This window comes from Tympanuchus pallidicinctus, unplaced genomic scaffold, assembly GCF_026119805.1.
Source record: "Tympanuchus pallidicinctus isolate F22 unplaced genomic scaffold, pur_lepc_1.0 scaffold29, whole genome shotgun sequence".
Lineage (NCBI taxonomy): Eukaryota > Metazoa > Chordata > Aves > Galliformes > Phasianidae > Tympanuchus > Tympanuchus pallidicinctus.
In genome coordinates this window covers 2,548,293-2,565,075 of record NW_026294746.1, presented here as the reverse complement: position 1 = coordinate 2,565,075, position 16,783 = coordinate 2,548,293, and the positions used below count along the sequence as shown (strand labels likewise).

The 16,783-nt window shown below is 48.3% G+C and overlaps 1 protein-coding gene and 2 long non-coding RNA genes across 6 annotated transcripts in view; 1 reads left to right on the top strand and 2 right to left on the bottom strand.

Annotated features, from left to right (window-relative positions):
- LOC128084892 (uncharacterized) overlaps positions 1-2,381 on the bottom strand; it is a 14,258-nt gene extending 11,877 nt beyond the window's left edge. For both annotated transcript variants that reach the window (XR_008208716.1, XR_008208715.1), the window contains exon 1: positions 1,117-2,381. This is a non-coding gene — a long non-coding RNA (uncharacterized LOC128084892). The remainder of the gene's footprint in view (positions 1-1,116) is intronic.
- The window catches only part of TTLL10 (tubulin tyrosine ligase like 10), a 19,955-nt gene continuing 5,156 nt past the window's right edge, over positions 1,985-16,783 (top strand). The window contains 8 exon segments of the mRNA XM_052691567.1: positions 1,985-2,304; positions 11,917-12,023; positions 12,178-12,358; positions 13,233-13,351; positions 13,865-13,985; positions 14,165-14,250; positions 14,434-14,605; positions 15,448-15,619. Coding sequence (XP_052547527.1) covers positions 1,985-2,304; positions 11,917-12,023; positions 12,178-12,358; positions 13,233-13,351; positions 13,865-13,985; positions 14,165-14,250; positions 14,434-14,605; positions 15,448-15,619 — 1,278 coding nt within the window.
- The window catches only part of LOC128084893 (uncharacterized), a 24,496-nt gene continuing 11,033 nt past the window's right edge, over positions 3,321-16,783 (bottom strand). For all 3 annotated transcript variants that reach the window (XR_008208718.1, XR_008208719.1, XR_008208720.1), the window contains exons 3-7: positions 15,249-15,327; positions 12,543-12,674; positions 8,542-8,657; positions 5,999-7,804; positions 3,321-3,856 (exon numbers count right to left, since the gene is read on the bottom strand). This is a non-coding gene — a long non-coding RNA (uncharacterized LOC128084893). The remainder of the gene's footprint in view (positions 3,857-5,998; positions 7,805-8,541; positions 8,658-12,542; positions 12,675-15,248; positions 15,328-16,783) is intronic.

The window sequence follows — 16,783 nt, the reverse complement described above, 5'->3', positions numbered from 1 at the left end:
CAATGGTCCTCTGTGGGCATCTTACTAGACAGTGCTGGATTTCTTGGATCTATTCTAACACTGTCTGGTAACGATGTTTAAAGGGTGAACCAAACAACACCATGCATCAGGAGGAGTTCTCAAAGAAAGACACTGTGCCACAATTTAGGTCGAATTGGAACATTTGGCCAAGAGGGTAAGGATGTTGGCTATCGTATTAGTGAGTATTTTTAGACTTCTGAAATGGTTATGATCATAAATACTTATGACAAAGAAGCTGCTGCAAACCATCCTGCTGGGTGCTCCTACTGCAGTAAAGGAGGTGAGAAGCACGCCAGCTCTAGCATCCAAATGCACACCTCCTCAGAGGCACAGCACTGCACAATCCCTCCAAACAGTGGGGTTAGGGCTGTAGGGTATTTGCAGGGCCCAGCTCTTGTCCAGGGGACTGACAGATTTGCTAGCAGCCAGCCGTGCTTGGCTGTGAGAGGTGCTCAGGGCAGGACGCTGGTGGTAAAGGTCGTTCTTCCCAATTACAGTTCAATTACTTCCACGGCTGAACAGCCTGTGAACTTTCAACCTTCTAACCTGCCCCCATACAGGCAGCGCTGGCAGCATATGGAGCAGGTGGGTTAATCACTCTAATCATCCCATTAAGAAACAAAGCAATTTAACCCAGGCAAGGAACTGAATGCTTACCCTGCTCTACCTAACCAAGCAGAGGGACATGAACACATGTCACAGCCAATGTGAGTTAATGGTACCGCAAGAACACGTGCTGATGTGCAGCCTCGTATCTCTGCTTGGGTCCTGCCTTGACACCCTTAGTTGTACCAGTATGATGGGGCAACTGGACTGGGGCCGCTCAAAAATGAAATTCAGGCTGCACTCAACACAGAGAGAAGGTGAGTCTAAAGTCTGGAGCTGCCCAGACCTCAGGATCATATCCCATATGATCCTTCCACATTTAAAGCTCTGGTTTCCTTTGGAAGAGGATTATCTAGAGCAGTAGAGTTAACAAACCAGAAACTGTGATATAATTCAAATCTGGATGAAAATTGGAGCATGGTCGACCTTCAGAGAATAAGAATTCACATCGGGCCTCATTAACAGGGCACTGTATGAGCTGACACTCACCTTTGCACAAGGATGGTTGGTGCCTCTCAAATTCTGGGGTTCCTGGGGACCCGCCCTGGTGTGGGACAGTGCACAGACCTCATGCTGGTTTTTCAGAATTGCACCCACTGGTTTTCAGCTCCCTTCTGTAAGAAACATAGGGCAACATTACACACAAGCTTGGACCGTGCTTCTCCCCCCAGTGCTTTACATAGGCTCGCAGGACTGCTCTATGCTGGAATCACAGCACTGAAACCTTTTCCTCATCCTCAGCTTAGTGCTAATCCCTTCCCTCCCTCCTGGATAAAACAGGTACAGCAGCCCAGAGGCACGCAAGCGAAAAACTCCCCAACCTTTCCTTCCCATGCCTTTCCAACCCTGTCCAGTGCAATGCCATACAAAAACTGCCATGTAACACAGGAACAGCAGAAAAACAAACCAAAGGCAGCTCCCACAGAGCTGCTCTTGCCTTTGCACGTTGCAGTTCTCAGGAAAACGAGAGCAGGAGGGAGCAGAGGAGCATTCTTTGGTGATTAGCCTCTGTGTGACTTATTAACTGGCTCACAAGGGATTGAGGAAATGGTGTGAAATTTGAGTGGTTCTGCAAATTAGCTTTTAACAAGCATTTAAATAAGATGAATTGGAACACGCACCCAACTCCCATCCAACTTCTCTTCTTAAAACTCAATATGGATGCTAACCTTGGATGGATTAAAAAAAAAAAAAAAAAAGATGATAACAATAATTGGGCATCCCTGGCACGCACAGGGATGTCACCTTAAGTTAATAAAAAAGGAATGGAACCAAGGAAATTCCCTTGCCCTCCCCCAGGCTGATTTATGCTTAGGAAAGCGTCCGCTCAGCCTTATCTAGGCAAGAACAGTGAGTCATGGGAGTCAGGAGCAACCCAGCGAAATCCCCTCGGCCTCAATATCTTCCCCTCCCTCCCCATCTCCCACCAACGTTCAGTTTGCTTAGCTCAGTTCCACAGCAGAGCGATTCCATGGGCAGCACTGATGCTCACTGCAGTGGAAGAGCTAAGACCCGGCCTGCATTAGGCTGAACTCCGTCTGGGGGTTTAATATCGATGAGAGCACAGCTGTGGGGTGCAGCTGAACCACATCTGCATCCCTGCTGGGTGACGGAGCTGCAGGACACGGGGATGGTGAGAGCCTCACAGCAATGTGGACGCGGAGGATGCAGCCGGCGGTAAGTTCAGCAAGTACTGTACAGTATTTTTTAGTTCTCATGCCAGAGAACTGCAAACAGTTGTGTTCTCACGATCGTACTGCCTGTACTTCAAGTTAAATATTTACTGGTTACTGATGTGTCTACGGGAGAGGCCCTCAGCCTTTCCCCGCCCCATCACTTTAGCCCTGGAGCTGGAAGAAGTGCTCTCACGTTGGTTTCCTTTAGCTTGAGCGCCTGCTGATTGCTGTCTTACCAGGCAAAGTTAGATCTAGCTATTTCTGTCTAATACTGTCTGGTAATGCCGTCAATCGCATCGGCAAAAGTCTTCGCCTTGAGAGAAACACGGAGAGAAAAGCTTGCTTGGGTCAGAAGAACCAAGGAGGTTTGGTGCCTGGGCTGGAGGCTCACCCACATGCACCGCTTCTGCTCACAGCCGAGGTGTGCTGTAACAACGTGCAGGGAGAGGAGGAAAGTCAAAGAGCATGCAGTCAGCACTCAGGCAGGGCGGGCAGGCAGGCAGGGCAGGCTCCTGTACAGCTAACTGTACGTTGGTGACTTTTGGACCTGTTATCAGGTCTCTCTGAAAGGCGATGGGCAGAGCTGCACCAACCCTGGAGCCTTTCTGAGAAAAGCCTTTCTCCAGGAAGGACAACCTGTGAGTGCATTGCTTGAGGACACAGTGAGCACAGCTGGGCTGAGCGCTCCCAGGCTCAGCACAGAAAACACCAGGAGGTGCTTCAGACATTTCTCTGGGTGACTTCAGGCCCTTTTGCCATCTGACTTCACTCTCTGTTTAAGCGGCTGCTTCTGTTAGGAAATCATTTGTTAAATGAGCAAAATTCCACGACAGATCAGTCCGTCGTGCTACTTCAGATAAGGGTTACTTAATTTTTATGCCGATAGAAAAGCTCTTCCTAAAAGTGCCGTTAAAAAAGGGGTCTGCAAAGCCCTCAGTTCAGCACATCTTCTGTTTGGGATGCAGTTAAGCTATAAGGTGAGCTTCCTGAAGGGTGCTCTGGTTCTCCTCCAGCCAAAATTCGCTCTGCCCCCAATGAGAGCAGCCATAAGCCGTGCCAGCAGCAGCATTTCAGAGCAGCACAGCAGGATGCACTCCCAACCCCACCTGAGCAGCACTCTGAGGCACGACAACGAGGATGGCACAGCTCTCTCAGTCAGCCCAGTCTCACTCAATGGTCAGGAATTTGCCATTAGGAAATCTCCTTACCCCGAACTGCTCAGACAGTGCAGATGGTATCTCCATCCTGCTTACCGTGACTCATGCTGGCAAGTCTCATTTTGCAGGGTACGAGTGATAGCCCTCTCCACAGCACAGCTCTTTCACAGGAACTTGTTGCTTCCTTTGATATATCGCAGCGTCTCCTCAAGACAATTTTATGCACTTGCAGTGCTATTCCTGATCTGCAGCTGCTGGACTCTTTGTTTTCCTTTCCTCTGTGTGCACTCCTCATCCAACACCTCTACATTTCAGAGGAGTTGGAGTTTCTTATCGAGGATCCCATTTCTGTTTCTCTCTGGTGCTCAAGCGCCCTTTTGGAGTTCAGGCATTTTCCTTGAAATGAAACAAGCCCGATTTCAGCAGCACTGCCCTTGGCTGGTTATCTTTAAAAGAACTGAAAACAAGAACTACCTCCCTCTTCACAAAATGGGTTCTTGGTAAGTTGGCAATAACAAAAACCAAACAACACAATGTCCTGGTTAGGTGGTTTCAAAGGGTGACTATGGACAGCACGTTCTCAAAGAGAATGAAGATACAGCTACAGTCCTTAATGCTCTAAATATGTTCACGTATTTATGTTACTAATTACTGTAATCACGATGATGAGTTTTTTATCATTAGAATCCACATGTGTGGATAAACACTCCAAGATTTTCTGCACAGAAGTAGGAATGAAAGTTTCACTGGCTGCTATCACATAAATGCAGGCGCATATCCTACGTGCCACTGAACTTGCTCTTTCAATGCCTTATAAGTTATGTTGTGTTTTTAAACTCTATGTTTAATAAAAGGCTTATTTGGAAACAATGGAGAATTGTGCTTCCCTCCCACCATGCATATGCACTGGTGATGCTTCCTCCTGCTGCTCATCACCGTGAAGAAGGGCTCAAGAACAGGCTGTGTTTGCTGTCACAAGGCCATGCAGAATGCCCTTCATCTCACCAGACCAACACACTGCACACATTGCAATCAAACTGCCGAGTATTACCTGCATGCTACATCGGGAAAACTCAGACACACACAGCAAATAACTTGTTCAGGCAACGGCAGGAGGAAAGAACCAAGAGACTTTGTTGTAGACTCCAAGTATTCAGGCGTCTCATTTGGCTTTAACTTACCAACATTAATGTTTAACGTACTGCCATGGCAATGCGTGCGCTTAAAAGAAAGTTCTGCATCTCCTTTCCCTTCCTTGTAATTAAGGATTTTAAAAGCAAGTGAAAGTAAAACAGGGATTTCTAAAAGGCAGCTGAGAAAAGGCAAAGAAAAAGCGTTAATTACCCCAACACTTTGCGTGAATCAAAACATTTAACTGGAAAAACAGCTTGAACTCTGCTAAATACTCTGTGACTCATCATGGAGCAATAAAAAAAAAAGTTCAGTTCGTTAAAAACAGCTCCTAGCAACCATCAGCACGGGGAAAGCCCAACCAACACCAAGCGCTGCTCTCGGTAGGGCACACGGGCATCTCAGAACCCAGAGCAGCCCCAGGCTCCCTGCAGGGTGCTGTTTGGATGCCCGGTGCCATTAATGCTCCATGCCCCCTTCAGGAGCTCTGCTGGGAGAAGCACTTTTCTTTTCCCTTTGTCAGTTTATTTCAGGTGGGTGGGGTGAGCTGCCAGGGCTGTAAATTTAACGAGCACCTCTTGGCACAACGGCTGCAATCCGAACTGATTCGGGAGCAAAGTTCAGGACTTTTACACTACAGAAACTCCAAGTGCATGATATGATTGTTTCGCTCACCTCAAGTAGATTCAAGCACAAGTTCCTTAAGAAATAACGCGCTTTCACCAAACTATCTGCCTTTTTCAAGACAACCGTGTTTTTTTTCCCCAAACCAGGTAGCACACAGGATCAAAACTACTCCTAAATTCAGGTTACAGTGCCCCTGGGGCCAGCAGGGCACACAGGGTGGGTCTGGAGGGACCAAAGGGTCTGATATGGAGAAAGGTTCCCCTTTAATCTCGGTGTCTGAAGGCAAATCACTTAATGGGCTGTGTTAAACCATTACCTGGATCCCTGCAATTGGAAGCCAACACTGGGGAGAGGCTGAGCAAACACTCTGGGGAGAGAAGCAGCCTCATTTGGATTGCTAATTTTATTTGCATACCAAACACCACTTTAAACAAACCCGTTTGGATTTCTGTGTGTGAGCCTAACTCGTTATTCACTATCTGCTATTTGATGACTGTGAGTCTACCCTTTCAATAAACACTTGCAGCATGCGAGAAAAAGCTCTGGCTACAGGGAGCCGTGAACAAAAGTGGGACACAAAGTTAAAAACACAGCGCTCAGCTCGCTGCCTCCTCCTTGGCCTTTATCTCCTTGAAACAGGGCTTGGAATCAGGGCTCTAGAACTGCTAGAAACAAAGGCACTGCCTGTAAATACAGACAACAGGCAAAAGACAAGAGAAAGCTTGAGCTGACTGCAGTAGAACGCTCAGCAAAAGGAGCCAGCACGTGTTTAACTCTTACCTAACAGCAACCGAGAAGTTGGGAGCTCCTGGGTCGGTGGAAACAGATGCTGAAAGTCATTTTTCTCCCAGCTCAGAGGTGAACAGCTACTCATGAAACCCACAGCCATTCCACACGGAGGCTATCCGCTCCCTTTGGCCTTTTATTGCTGTTTAGTGACCAGCTGAGCCCACCGTGGCCATCGACATGTCCAGCTGAGCTGATGGGGGCTAACTGAGCATCTTATTAAGATGCATAACAAGGGGATCTTCCTCATCTGAAGCTGCAAGAGGCAGGGTGAGCGGTTCCAAATGACCAGCTATGCCGAATAAATGCTTTCCGTGGTGAGAAAATAGAAATAGCTCTCAGCACGGCCCGTGGGATGGTCCTTGTGGTTTGTGCAAGTGGTGATTGACAACACGCATGAAAATTTGGCCCTGTCTGACGGTGTGAAGCAACTACTTTTGTAGCCCGCTTTGCGAGGAACTCACAGCAACAGATGGGGCCCTGTCAGGGTTTGAAGAGCTTCACAAGGCAGAGAGAGAAATAACCAGGCTGACACGGAGCCAACAGCAATCAGGTTGCCCCAACGCTCCGCTTTAAGGGCTTTTTTTTCATCTTGAAATGCTGTCCATCTTGAATTCTGTAGGAATTCTGGAAGTCATCTCTCCTGGAAGGAAACCAGCACTGTGCTCCTGCGATGGGTTCCTCCAGCTCCCACTGGTTTCTGTGAGTTACTGCCTGCTGCTGTTTCCTGGTTTTTCTTCTGGCACAATGTAAGGCAGGCAGGGTAAACAGGTGGCAGGTAAAAGGCTGATCGATACTGGGCTTTGTTGTGTGGCACAGAACAAAGGCTTTGCTCACAAAGGCTCCTATCCCTGGCACATAGCAGTGTCACCAAGCCTCAGGCTTTCAGTGGTTCTGTGGCCTTTCTGGGAGGTAGGAAGAAGTGCTGGAGGCTGGCCCTGGAACGAGGTCAACGCTGTGTTTCTGTATCACTGGGATAAAACGTTGGTTCGAGGCAGCAACACTGTCAGCAGTGGTGCAGAGCAGAAAGTAGGTGTGTTAGCAGAGTGCAGAAAAGCAAAGAGCTGTTCCTCCTGCCTGCACCACTCCTGCTTTTGTTCAAGCAGAACATTCACAGGGCTTACATGCAGCCTGGTGTCACTTTCGTCCCATGGCCACCAAACGCAGAGGGTCTGCAGCGTTACCAGCTGGTTCCCCTGAGCTGCAGAGCGAACATCCTGCCCTCAGCAAAGCACACTTCTCCTTCATTGCAAGCAGCCCTCTGCTTTGTTCTTCACAAAGCCATCTGCTACGCAGAGAGAGCTCCAACACAAGTGGATTTTGTGTGCCACTTGCAGCCAAGCACCTGCAGCAGCAAAGAGCATCCACAGCACGGCCAACTGGAAAAAAAAATGCAGTGGGCTCCCTGCGGTCTTCCCACAAAGGATCTGGCAGGTCTTCTGCAAGCCTGGGGACCAGGGTAGGTTGCAGGACCTTCCTCGGATGCTGTGCTCAGGAAAGGTCATGCCAATAAATGGGAAAAGCCAGGGAAACAGGAAAGGATTTCGTGTTTATCTGGGTGGGAGCTGGAGGTGTCTGGAGGGAAATGGCTGGAAGGTGCTCAGGTGGAACCCTCAGTCTATTTGTGGAAAAGGTGAGCAGACTGTGCCCTGTCTTCCTTGACGCCTACCAGCAAGTAATTGGCCAAAGTCACACACAAGAGCTGTTTGCTTTCCTTCTTTCCCACCTTTCTTTCTGCCGCTGCCACACCTCAGGGGCTGGATTTGGCTGGAGCCACCTGTCCCTTCTTAAATCACAGCTCTGAGTCAGAACAAGAGCAAGATGTCAGGAATGGGTCAGCGCAAACGCAAAGCAATAGCAATAAAGCAGAAGAGGAAGGTACATTTTCTAGGAAGTATTCCCAGTTTTCTCAGAACACCAACACAAAGCCAGCTGAAACCCAGGGAAGGTTCCCTGGGCTTTGAGCCAACCTCCTTTCCCCACAGTTGTAGAATCTGTCCCCTTCTGAACCACCGAGCTCACGCCTTTGCTGCTGCTCTCAAGCAAGACTGCAGGTGTTCAGCAGTCATGGAATCATAGATGTTGGAAAATGTTGGAAAAAACACTAAGGTCATCCAACTCTCAGCGCCGAAAGACGGCCCTGCTATGGAACTATAGAACCATTTAGACTGGAAAAAAAAAAACAACCCTTAAGATTATTAATTCCAACCATCAACCTAATGCTGTGATAAATCTGGAAGCGCTGTGCAGAGAATTCACCTACACAACATGAGTTCACATTCAGCAGCCAGCACGAGAGCTTGGATTGTCTTCTTCTCCCTCCACAGCTCTGCTAAGCATTCAGTCTGGGGTTAATCATTAATTCCCCCAAGTCTGCAGCCCACATGCCTGCTGTGCTGGGAGCTGGGAGCAAGGCAGGGCACAGCCTCACCTGTGCTTTGGTTTGGGGTGCGTGGCACAAGGATGCATTATTTAATAAACACGTCACAGTAGTTCACAATTATTCATTATTGTGAAAGTCTACAATACAGAAATACCTTTCCATCATACAGGTGAGAAGACCAAAGCTTGGAAGAGTTGTATGCATTTCTTACACCTCACGTTGGCTTCTCCTTTCTTGATGGTTCTGTAGCTCCTTGGCAAAGCACCGCTACTGCTCGAAAATAGCAATGAAACACTAGGAAGAAAAAAACAACAACAATAAAGACCATACAGATCAACCACATCTTGGCTCTATGGATACTCTGGGAATTGTTTTGTGTGCAAGAGCCTTGGGCAGCAGCCTCCCAAACGTTGTTTGCTATTCTGACCATCAGCATGCAGTGGCAAAGGGCGCTCGGTGCACGCAGCAGTGCATGAGTCACTCCCCAGGCAGCTCCAAAGGCAGGAGATCGCCCCCAATGGAGCCTGATCCCACGGCTCAGCACCTTCCCAGCAAGACAGCCTCAGGCCTGCACACCACAACCAGGAGCCAGGGGAGCTCCAAGCCTTCCCTCCTCAACTAGCTGTAGCTTTCCGCCCTCAGGTTGCATCCATTTATAGCAAGAAAAGCCCACAGCAGAGGGTTGGAACTGAATGATCTGTAAGATCCCTTCCAATCCATGCCAATCTGTGGGTCTATGACAAGTGTGACGTTACTGTAGCAATACTCACTGCCACGTTTGTGCATCGTGCACTCTGGCAGATGCAGCCATTGGGTGGTAATAGAGGAAGATGCAAAACCTCCAAGCTCTGCACTTGCCAGGATCGGTTCCCTGTCCTTCATGTGGTGCCCATAGGGTTTCCAGATTCCCAAAACCGAGGACTCAAATGCTGTTTATGTAGCAAATCACGGCACAGAAACTCCTTTGGCAGAAGAACTGCCTTGAATTAAACATGTGCAGTCTTAGCATAGCTAGAACCGTACCTGTGCCAGCGACACGCGTTCTTTTCTATTGCACATTAATTTTTGAGAGTGGTTTTCCACCATCACAGAGGATTATGCAGTCACTTTGGCTGTCATTTCTGGCGTTTAAGCCGATTGGGCAAGTTGTGCAGAACTCAGCAGATTTTGGAGGCATTGCATTCCTGCAGGCTGAGCGACAGCAGGGCTGAATGCCTCCAGCTTGCCCAAAGCAGCAGCCACAACTCCCCCTGCACTATGGTTAGCACTCTGGTCCAAACAGCAAAGAGCAGGAAAACAGGCCTCCAAAGTGCATTTCAAATCATCTGCGTTAGTCTCACAAAATACAGAGCATAAATAAATCCTCCAGGTTCCTCTGGTTATAACCTCTTAGTTCAGCGCCTCCTTCATTGCAGCCTCTCCCTTCCAACAGCGAGGCAACATTTCCTAGAGGGTGTAACGATGGTTGGAAGCATTGCAACACGTCCACCCTCCTGCTGCACATTGCTCCCTGGGTGACTGAGCTGGGTTGGATGCCAGAAGGAATACAGGAAGGTGGAAGAGACAGCCAGGACAGGACCCTGCCCTGCTCTGCGGGAGCTCCAGAGGCATTGTGTGCATGAGCAGGAAAATACAGAGAACGTTCCCGAAGGTCGCAGTGACACCAGGACGAGTGCCAGTGTATTCACACTGCCTGGAGAGGGGCTGACGCTGAGCCAAACCCCACCTGCCACCCTTTTTATTCACCTCTTTCTTACAAGGAGGCAAGGAGAGGTGTCCTTACATGGAAATACTTTTTTTTTTCCTTGCCTCTCTCTTGGTTTTTTGCTTTTTGTGGCACTGCTGTTCCATGGGAGCCCAAGAGCAGAGCTGCTGTCTGCATTCAGTGCAAACCTCGCGTCTCTCTCTCTGCTGGTGCCAACCCTACTCTAGCTGAGGTCACAACAAGCAGTTATTCTTTGCTCCTACATCTAAAGGACAGAGAGGAGTTTAAGGCTACTTAAATTGGCCTTTCTGTCTTGATGCTGTTAGCTGGGGCTCTGCGAGTGCCAAATGCTGTTATTATTGCTGGTTTGGTGGCACACAGCAGCTGCCCCCCCCCAAAATAATCAAGGGCCCCATTGTGTCAGCCACTTTTCACTGCACTCAGACAATTCACAATTTAATAAAAACAAAAACGTAAGGGAGGAGACACTCCTGTGGTAACAGGGATTTGCCAAAGTCACAAAAACAGGTCATTTCACCATAAAACTGGCAACTGCGTTTGGTTAGGACTTGGAGAAGAAGCCAAAACCACGGAATGGTTGCTTTTCTTTACTTATCCCAGCATTCCCAGACTCCTCAAAGAGTTTTGGGATGATGTGGGACTGCAGGACTCCTCTCTTCCTGCCTTTCTCTCCTCCTCCTTCCCTTTGCATCCCATTAATCCCCACTTACTGGAGGCTGCAGCTGGTGACAGAGTACAACTTCCACAGGGAATCAGTGACCAATTCTTGGCAGTCCCTGGGGAGAAATGTCAGCTCTTTAGAAGTTTGCTCGTTAGAAGTTTGCAGAAGGATTTGCCTCCGTTCGCTACGGAAGCGAAAGGCCTTAGGAGGATTTAGAGCACTGATTTTGCCCTGCTGGCAGCTTTGATAATTTGATTTAAGTCCTGACAAATTAAACAGCGCATGCTGCTCCGCGTATTTGTAGAACCCTCCAGGCATTCCAGCAGCAGAACCCCTCACCAGGCAGCTGTTGCTAGGAGCTGGGCTGTGTTTGTAGCACCGAAGGCTGCGGGATGGCGGAGCAGCGTGGGTGTCTGAGCTGCCCGTGGGGCCCCACCACCCCTCCATCAATGCCAACAGGCCACCTGCGCTCCACTCCAGAACCTGTTCCATCCCAGGACTCTTTTGTGCTTCCCAAGCTGCTTACGACCCGTCCAGAAGTCAAGTGCACATCCTCCAAGCTGAAGAAAGGACAGGGAGCAATTAAAGCTCTCCTAAAATACTTAGAAACCGCTGAGCGCAGGTTAGAATTTCCATTATTTTTGGCAGCACAGGGTGTGGGTTTGGCCCCTGTGGGAAGGGGCTGAAAGGCAGCAAGGTGGGGCTGTGCAGAATGGCTCCCTCATCTCCGTGCAGCACCTTTTACACCTGTCCTTGTGTCAAACAGTTGCCAACCCTGCATCCAACAGCTTTCCTGCGTTGTGGCTTCTGTCTCCACAAGGAACAACTCGTTTGCTGCTTTCACATCAATTGCAAAGACCAAAAAATGGGTTTTCAAGCTTCAAAGCTTCCTGTCATTTATCCCAAAGCTGAACACTGAGCCCTAGAGCTGCAAGTTGCACCCGCAGCCTGAACCTGCAGCTCAAAGCCACCCAAAAGCTGTAGGCAGAAGCTCCCAGAAGTTAACTGGGAGACATTCCCAGTTAACATCAATAACTAAATAAGGGGAAAAAAAATCTGCCAGACATGGGGAGACGGATCAACAGAGCAAAGACAAGGACCCCTCACTTCCCAAGTGCGGACCAGGATCTTTCCTCTTGCAGCCAGCGCTCTGCAATGGCCTCTGTGCCACCCAAGAGGAAGAGGAAGACCAGAGCCACGCGACAGGGCCGTCACCAACAGCAGGCACCATCCTTATCGGCCGACAGAGGTAAATCTTGTGCCCTCATTTTTAACCATTAGGTGTTCTAAGTCTTACAGTTCTGAGTTGATACCGTGATCGAGAAGGTTACGTTTTCTGTACCTGGCCAAAGTGCTGGCCACCAACTTACAGCATTCTGGCACACAGTTTATACCTTTTTCAGGTAAACCCCTTGAAAATATTTCATCTACCTCTGAAGTGAAGCTTGACAAAGCCAGGCCTCATGAGAACAGAATGAGTGGTAAGGCAAACCCTCAAGAAAAGCAGCCAGAAGAACTGATACGACAAGTTCCAATGGCATCAGGACCATACTTTTATGTCAGTGGATCTAATGGAGCAGGACTGTAAGTAGGTCCTCAGCAATACATGACCATACATCAAATTGCACTGCATCATCCATCAGCATAGAAACATTTCCTTTTGACTTTATGTACTGTCAGAATGACACATTCCAAGAATAGTTTAAGAACAATTCCAATGGAAAGTGCTTAATGGAAGACCAACTATAGTAAAGTAGATGACTGTTACCTTTAAGCAAGACACTGAACATTTCTACTTATTTGATGGGAGTTCTCTGGGTTCCACGTAGCAAATCTGCCAGCATCATCGCAAGCTCTAGGCACCACTGCAGTCCATCGACCGTTCGTTGCCCTAAATGCACTACCAGCAAAAAAAAGAAGACATTTATGCCCAAGAAAAATAGTCAGACCAGCAGTTCCATCTTTCACTTCCCGACTTCTTTCCAGTATATTGACATTCTTCTCTAGATGTTGCCACCAGCAAGCACCACAGAATCTCTATTGTTAGCAGCACATTCCTTGCTACTTTTCCAAGCTTTGCCCACGAGCTTTTCCTATTGCTATCTGTCATCTCTTCCTGCACTCAGCAGAGAGGCTCCTTAATGACACTGGACCCTAATGCACAGCATTCCTATTCCGCGGGTACCACTTGCATCCTAACTGAAACAACCCTGCTGAGAAGGTACAGTTCTCATTAGCACTGCAGAATTACAGCATCCTGAGCACCCTCAGTCGTGAGTTCAGAGCAGCAGGTCCACTTGCAGCCACTCTAATTAATGTTTCCCCCCTTATTCCCCACCCAGGGGTTCTTGGGGGCGTTAGGTCAAACTCCCAGGGAAATTGTTAGGAGTTCAGGGGATGTGAGCTAACTTCATTGCTGGAAAGGAGGCTATTTTGCTATTTTGTTTTCCATACGCAGTGTGAGCATCTATTGCCAGAGCAGAGGCTGGCAGCGTATCTATGACAACAGAAGACAGGATTACGCACTGAAATGGTGTGAGATCAAGTGCCGAGAGACCTATTACCATTTCAAAGAAGGTAGAGGTGCCAGTGGGCCTCGAGTGGGAGAGGGCAGTGGGAAAAAGGAGAGAATGCTGGACTTGTGGCTCCCAGGGCAGAGGTCACCTGCGGGGTAGGAGAAACAGGTAACCTCAACTTCTTGGCAGACCTCAGTGGGGATATTGGAGCTGGATTGCCATGGTGATTAAAGAAAGGGTTTTAGACGAGAGAATGGCTTGGGGAGAAAAGATACCATTGAAATGAACTGCGCACAAAGCATCCTAATCACTTTTGAAATGCAGCTCTCCCTCTGCGGGTTGGAGCTCGCAGGCAGCAATAGGGCTGACACTGTTCTGCTGCACAGCAGCAGCTGGCACCTCACCAGCCTGGTCGAGGTTTTGCATACATACAGAGAGCGCCCCACATACACAGGCACCCCCTGCTACTGCCTTCAAGTAAATTGGTGAGAGTCAGCAGCGCCCAGATCAGCATCATCCTCCAGGTTCTGCTGCGTGAGACAACGAGGGCAAGCTTTCTTTTCTCCTCCTACAGGCGAGCAACTGCTCTACCAGATTCCCAACAACAGTGTCCTCACCAGCAAGACTGGGCTTTTGTCCTGCCTGCGAGAGCAAGAGCGAGTGATGAAGAAGATCAACAGGAGCTCTAATCCCAAGTAAGAACTCTCACCTCATTGCACCTTGAGCAGAAGCACGTGCCAAGCAAAAGAGAGAGCGCTTAAAAAAAGAGGGCACAAAGGATAGAGGATTCTTTCTTATTGTCTAGAAAAATCATTTCCCCAGAGCAATGAATGTGTCAGACAGGGTTTTCAGCCTGTATTTGGTTCTTTTGTAGGTTACTGAAGATGAAAGAATTCTTTCCAGAATCTTTTCGCCTGGACTTAAAAGAAGAGAGAAATGCCTTTTTTGAGCTTTGCAGAGGTGAGTTGACTTAATCAAGGTAGCAACCAGCTTAAATAGCTGTCTGTCCCTTAAGTCCATGAATATAGACGGAGTGATACTCCTTGATACGAGCTGTGTCTATCGATGATGTACACACAAAGCCCACTGACTGCAGCGTTTCACACCCCACGCCTCGCTGTAACAGACTCATTCTCTCTGCAGAAGAGGAGATTTGGATCTGCAAACCGAGCTGCTCTAACCAAGGGCGAGGAATTTTCCTGCTGAAAAATCCCGGTGCTGTCACCAGCCTGCAAGCCAAGCTCTGCAGCTCTGAGAGAGACCTACCCAGTAAGAGGGTGCCCTGTGGGGCTCCCCAGACAAGAATAGTGCAAAGGTAGACATTGAAGCCTGGCAAATGGATGAGTAGCGTGCTTAATTAAGCCATTAAGCCTCCATTTGTTATATTGTTCCGTCGGTATTTCATGTGTTTACACCACATCATCAACCTATACGATTTTGTTTAGTGGGACACGCTATTTCTCTGGTTAGTCTGTCTTGTGTCCACACTTCAGTCATTTCAGGGTGGATCTTTGCCATTAGAAAGATTTGTTTACCTTTGTCTGGAAATTTAAGGGTGACTTCAAAAGGCCAGGTGCTACTGTTCCGTGCATGACAAAAGACTCATACGAAGTTATTTAAACTAGGTACTATCCCACCTTCTGAGACAAAGCAGGCATTTTACAAACCGTGCAGCTGTTCAATCCATTCCGCACAATTTAATCAAACCTCTCAAATATCTTCCAAAATCTGCCCCATTGCGATGGAAGCCTCGACCTCCATCAGTGGCTAGCAGTCAATAGAACCCTGGATTGTTTGCTTTTGCGTTCCTTGCAGGAATGAAAGAACCATCCAGGTTTTTCTTTGTAGAGCATGACATCGCTGTGGCCGTAAAAGCAGCAGTGCCACGTGAAGGGCTCTTTGCGCCCTGACATAAACTATGTTTACTCCCCAGCAAATATTAGTAAACCTTTACTTACCTTCCACTCCAAAGACTCAGCTCTATGCCTCTAGTCCATTCCCAGATGTTCTGGCTGCTCCTCTGGGCTCCGTCTGCACCTGAAAGAAGGACAAACAGCTTTGTTCTACGGTGCAGAACCAACTGGCTGCAGGGTTTTGTGTGAGCTTTGAGCTGCTATGTCTTACAGCTGTTGGTGACACGTCTTGACACCCTCACAGGTACATTGACCAACCTCTGCTCCTGGAAGGGAAGAAGTTTGACGTCCGTTCCTACCTCCTCATTGCCTGCACAGCACCGTATGTGTTGTTTTTTGCCCAGGGCTACGTCCGGCTGACCTGTAGCAATTACGACGCCACATCTGACGATCTGACTGTCCATCTCACCAACCAGGTAAACTCAGTGCATTTAGTTCAGAAGAAGAGCGGAGGAGTTGACAAGGAAGGGACGCAAAAGAGACTTTTGAAAGGCTGAAAATGTGCTTCGTGTAGGCAAAATCCATGCACCCAAGAAATGGAGGTGGGCTTACGGTCAGGCACGGCACCATGGCAATCCCCTACTGGAGGGGGTTCACTCTCTGCAATGACCAATTCTCTCTTTATGTTGACCGTTTCTGTCCCTGGACCATTTTTCCTCCAATATTCTCTCGTAGACTATGAGTCTCTTAGGAGAAGCCTTTGCCTGTGGCCTACCTAGAACCAACCAAGCTTAGTCTTGGCTGAAGATTTGGATGTTCCTCTTGTGCTAAATGTGATAATAATCATAATGGTGTAAGGTGCAGATGCGTTCTTCAGGAGCCATCATTCTTAAATCTCTGCCTTGGCTTCCCTTCCTTCTCTGATGAGGTCTATGCAACAAAACTGTTCTGGCTTATATTCCCATCCTACTTCTTAGGAAGCCTTTCTTATTTAAATCTACCTGAGTTTTTTGCCTTCCTGTGAGGCTCTCCAGTATTTAGAGAATCAGACAGAAAAATGGTTTGCTCGTAAAGCCCCTCTCCCACTATAATGCTGTGTTTGGGAACTGGCAAAATACTTCTAAGGGCGAGATATGCTTCAGACAAGCCCACTTCAATTCTTGTTGGAGTTTTATGGTTCCTGTACAAGTACAGTTCAGCACGGCAGATTACAGTTGCTTCCTGCAATATATGCTATTATCAGTGTGCTGCTTGTTTTCCTGGAATAGTTTGTTTGCTCAGGTAGAGAGCTATCCACATGGGAATTCAGGTGCTCGGGTAGGATCCCATGGCACAAGCCCTATTAAACAAAGGACAGGTGTTTATCAGCAGAACATGAATTATCTGGGAGGAGGGAAACAAAATCTACAGGAGCAGTTGGTAAGAGGCCAGGCTTCAAGTCACAGTTGATTCTGCCCCCGTTCCCTTCCTACCCCAGCAGTGATAAGTTCCATCTGACCTGGGGGTTAATGAGACAGAGGAACAGGCACCTGCTCAGGGTTAGGTCTGCTGCTGCTTCCCTCCACGTCAGTAACGTGATCCTGGCTCTCCCCAGCTCCATCCCTGGAACAAGGCAGGGTAGAGGGACGCCTGCCATCCAT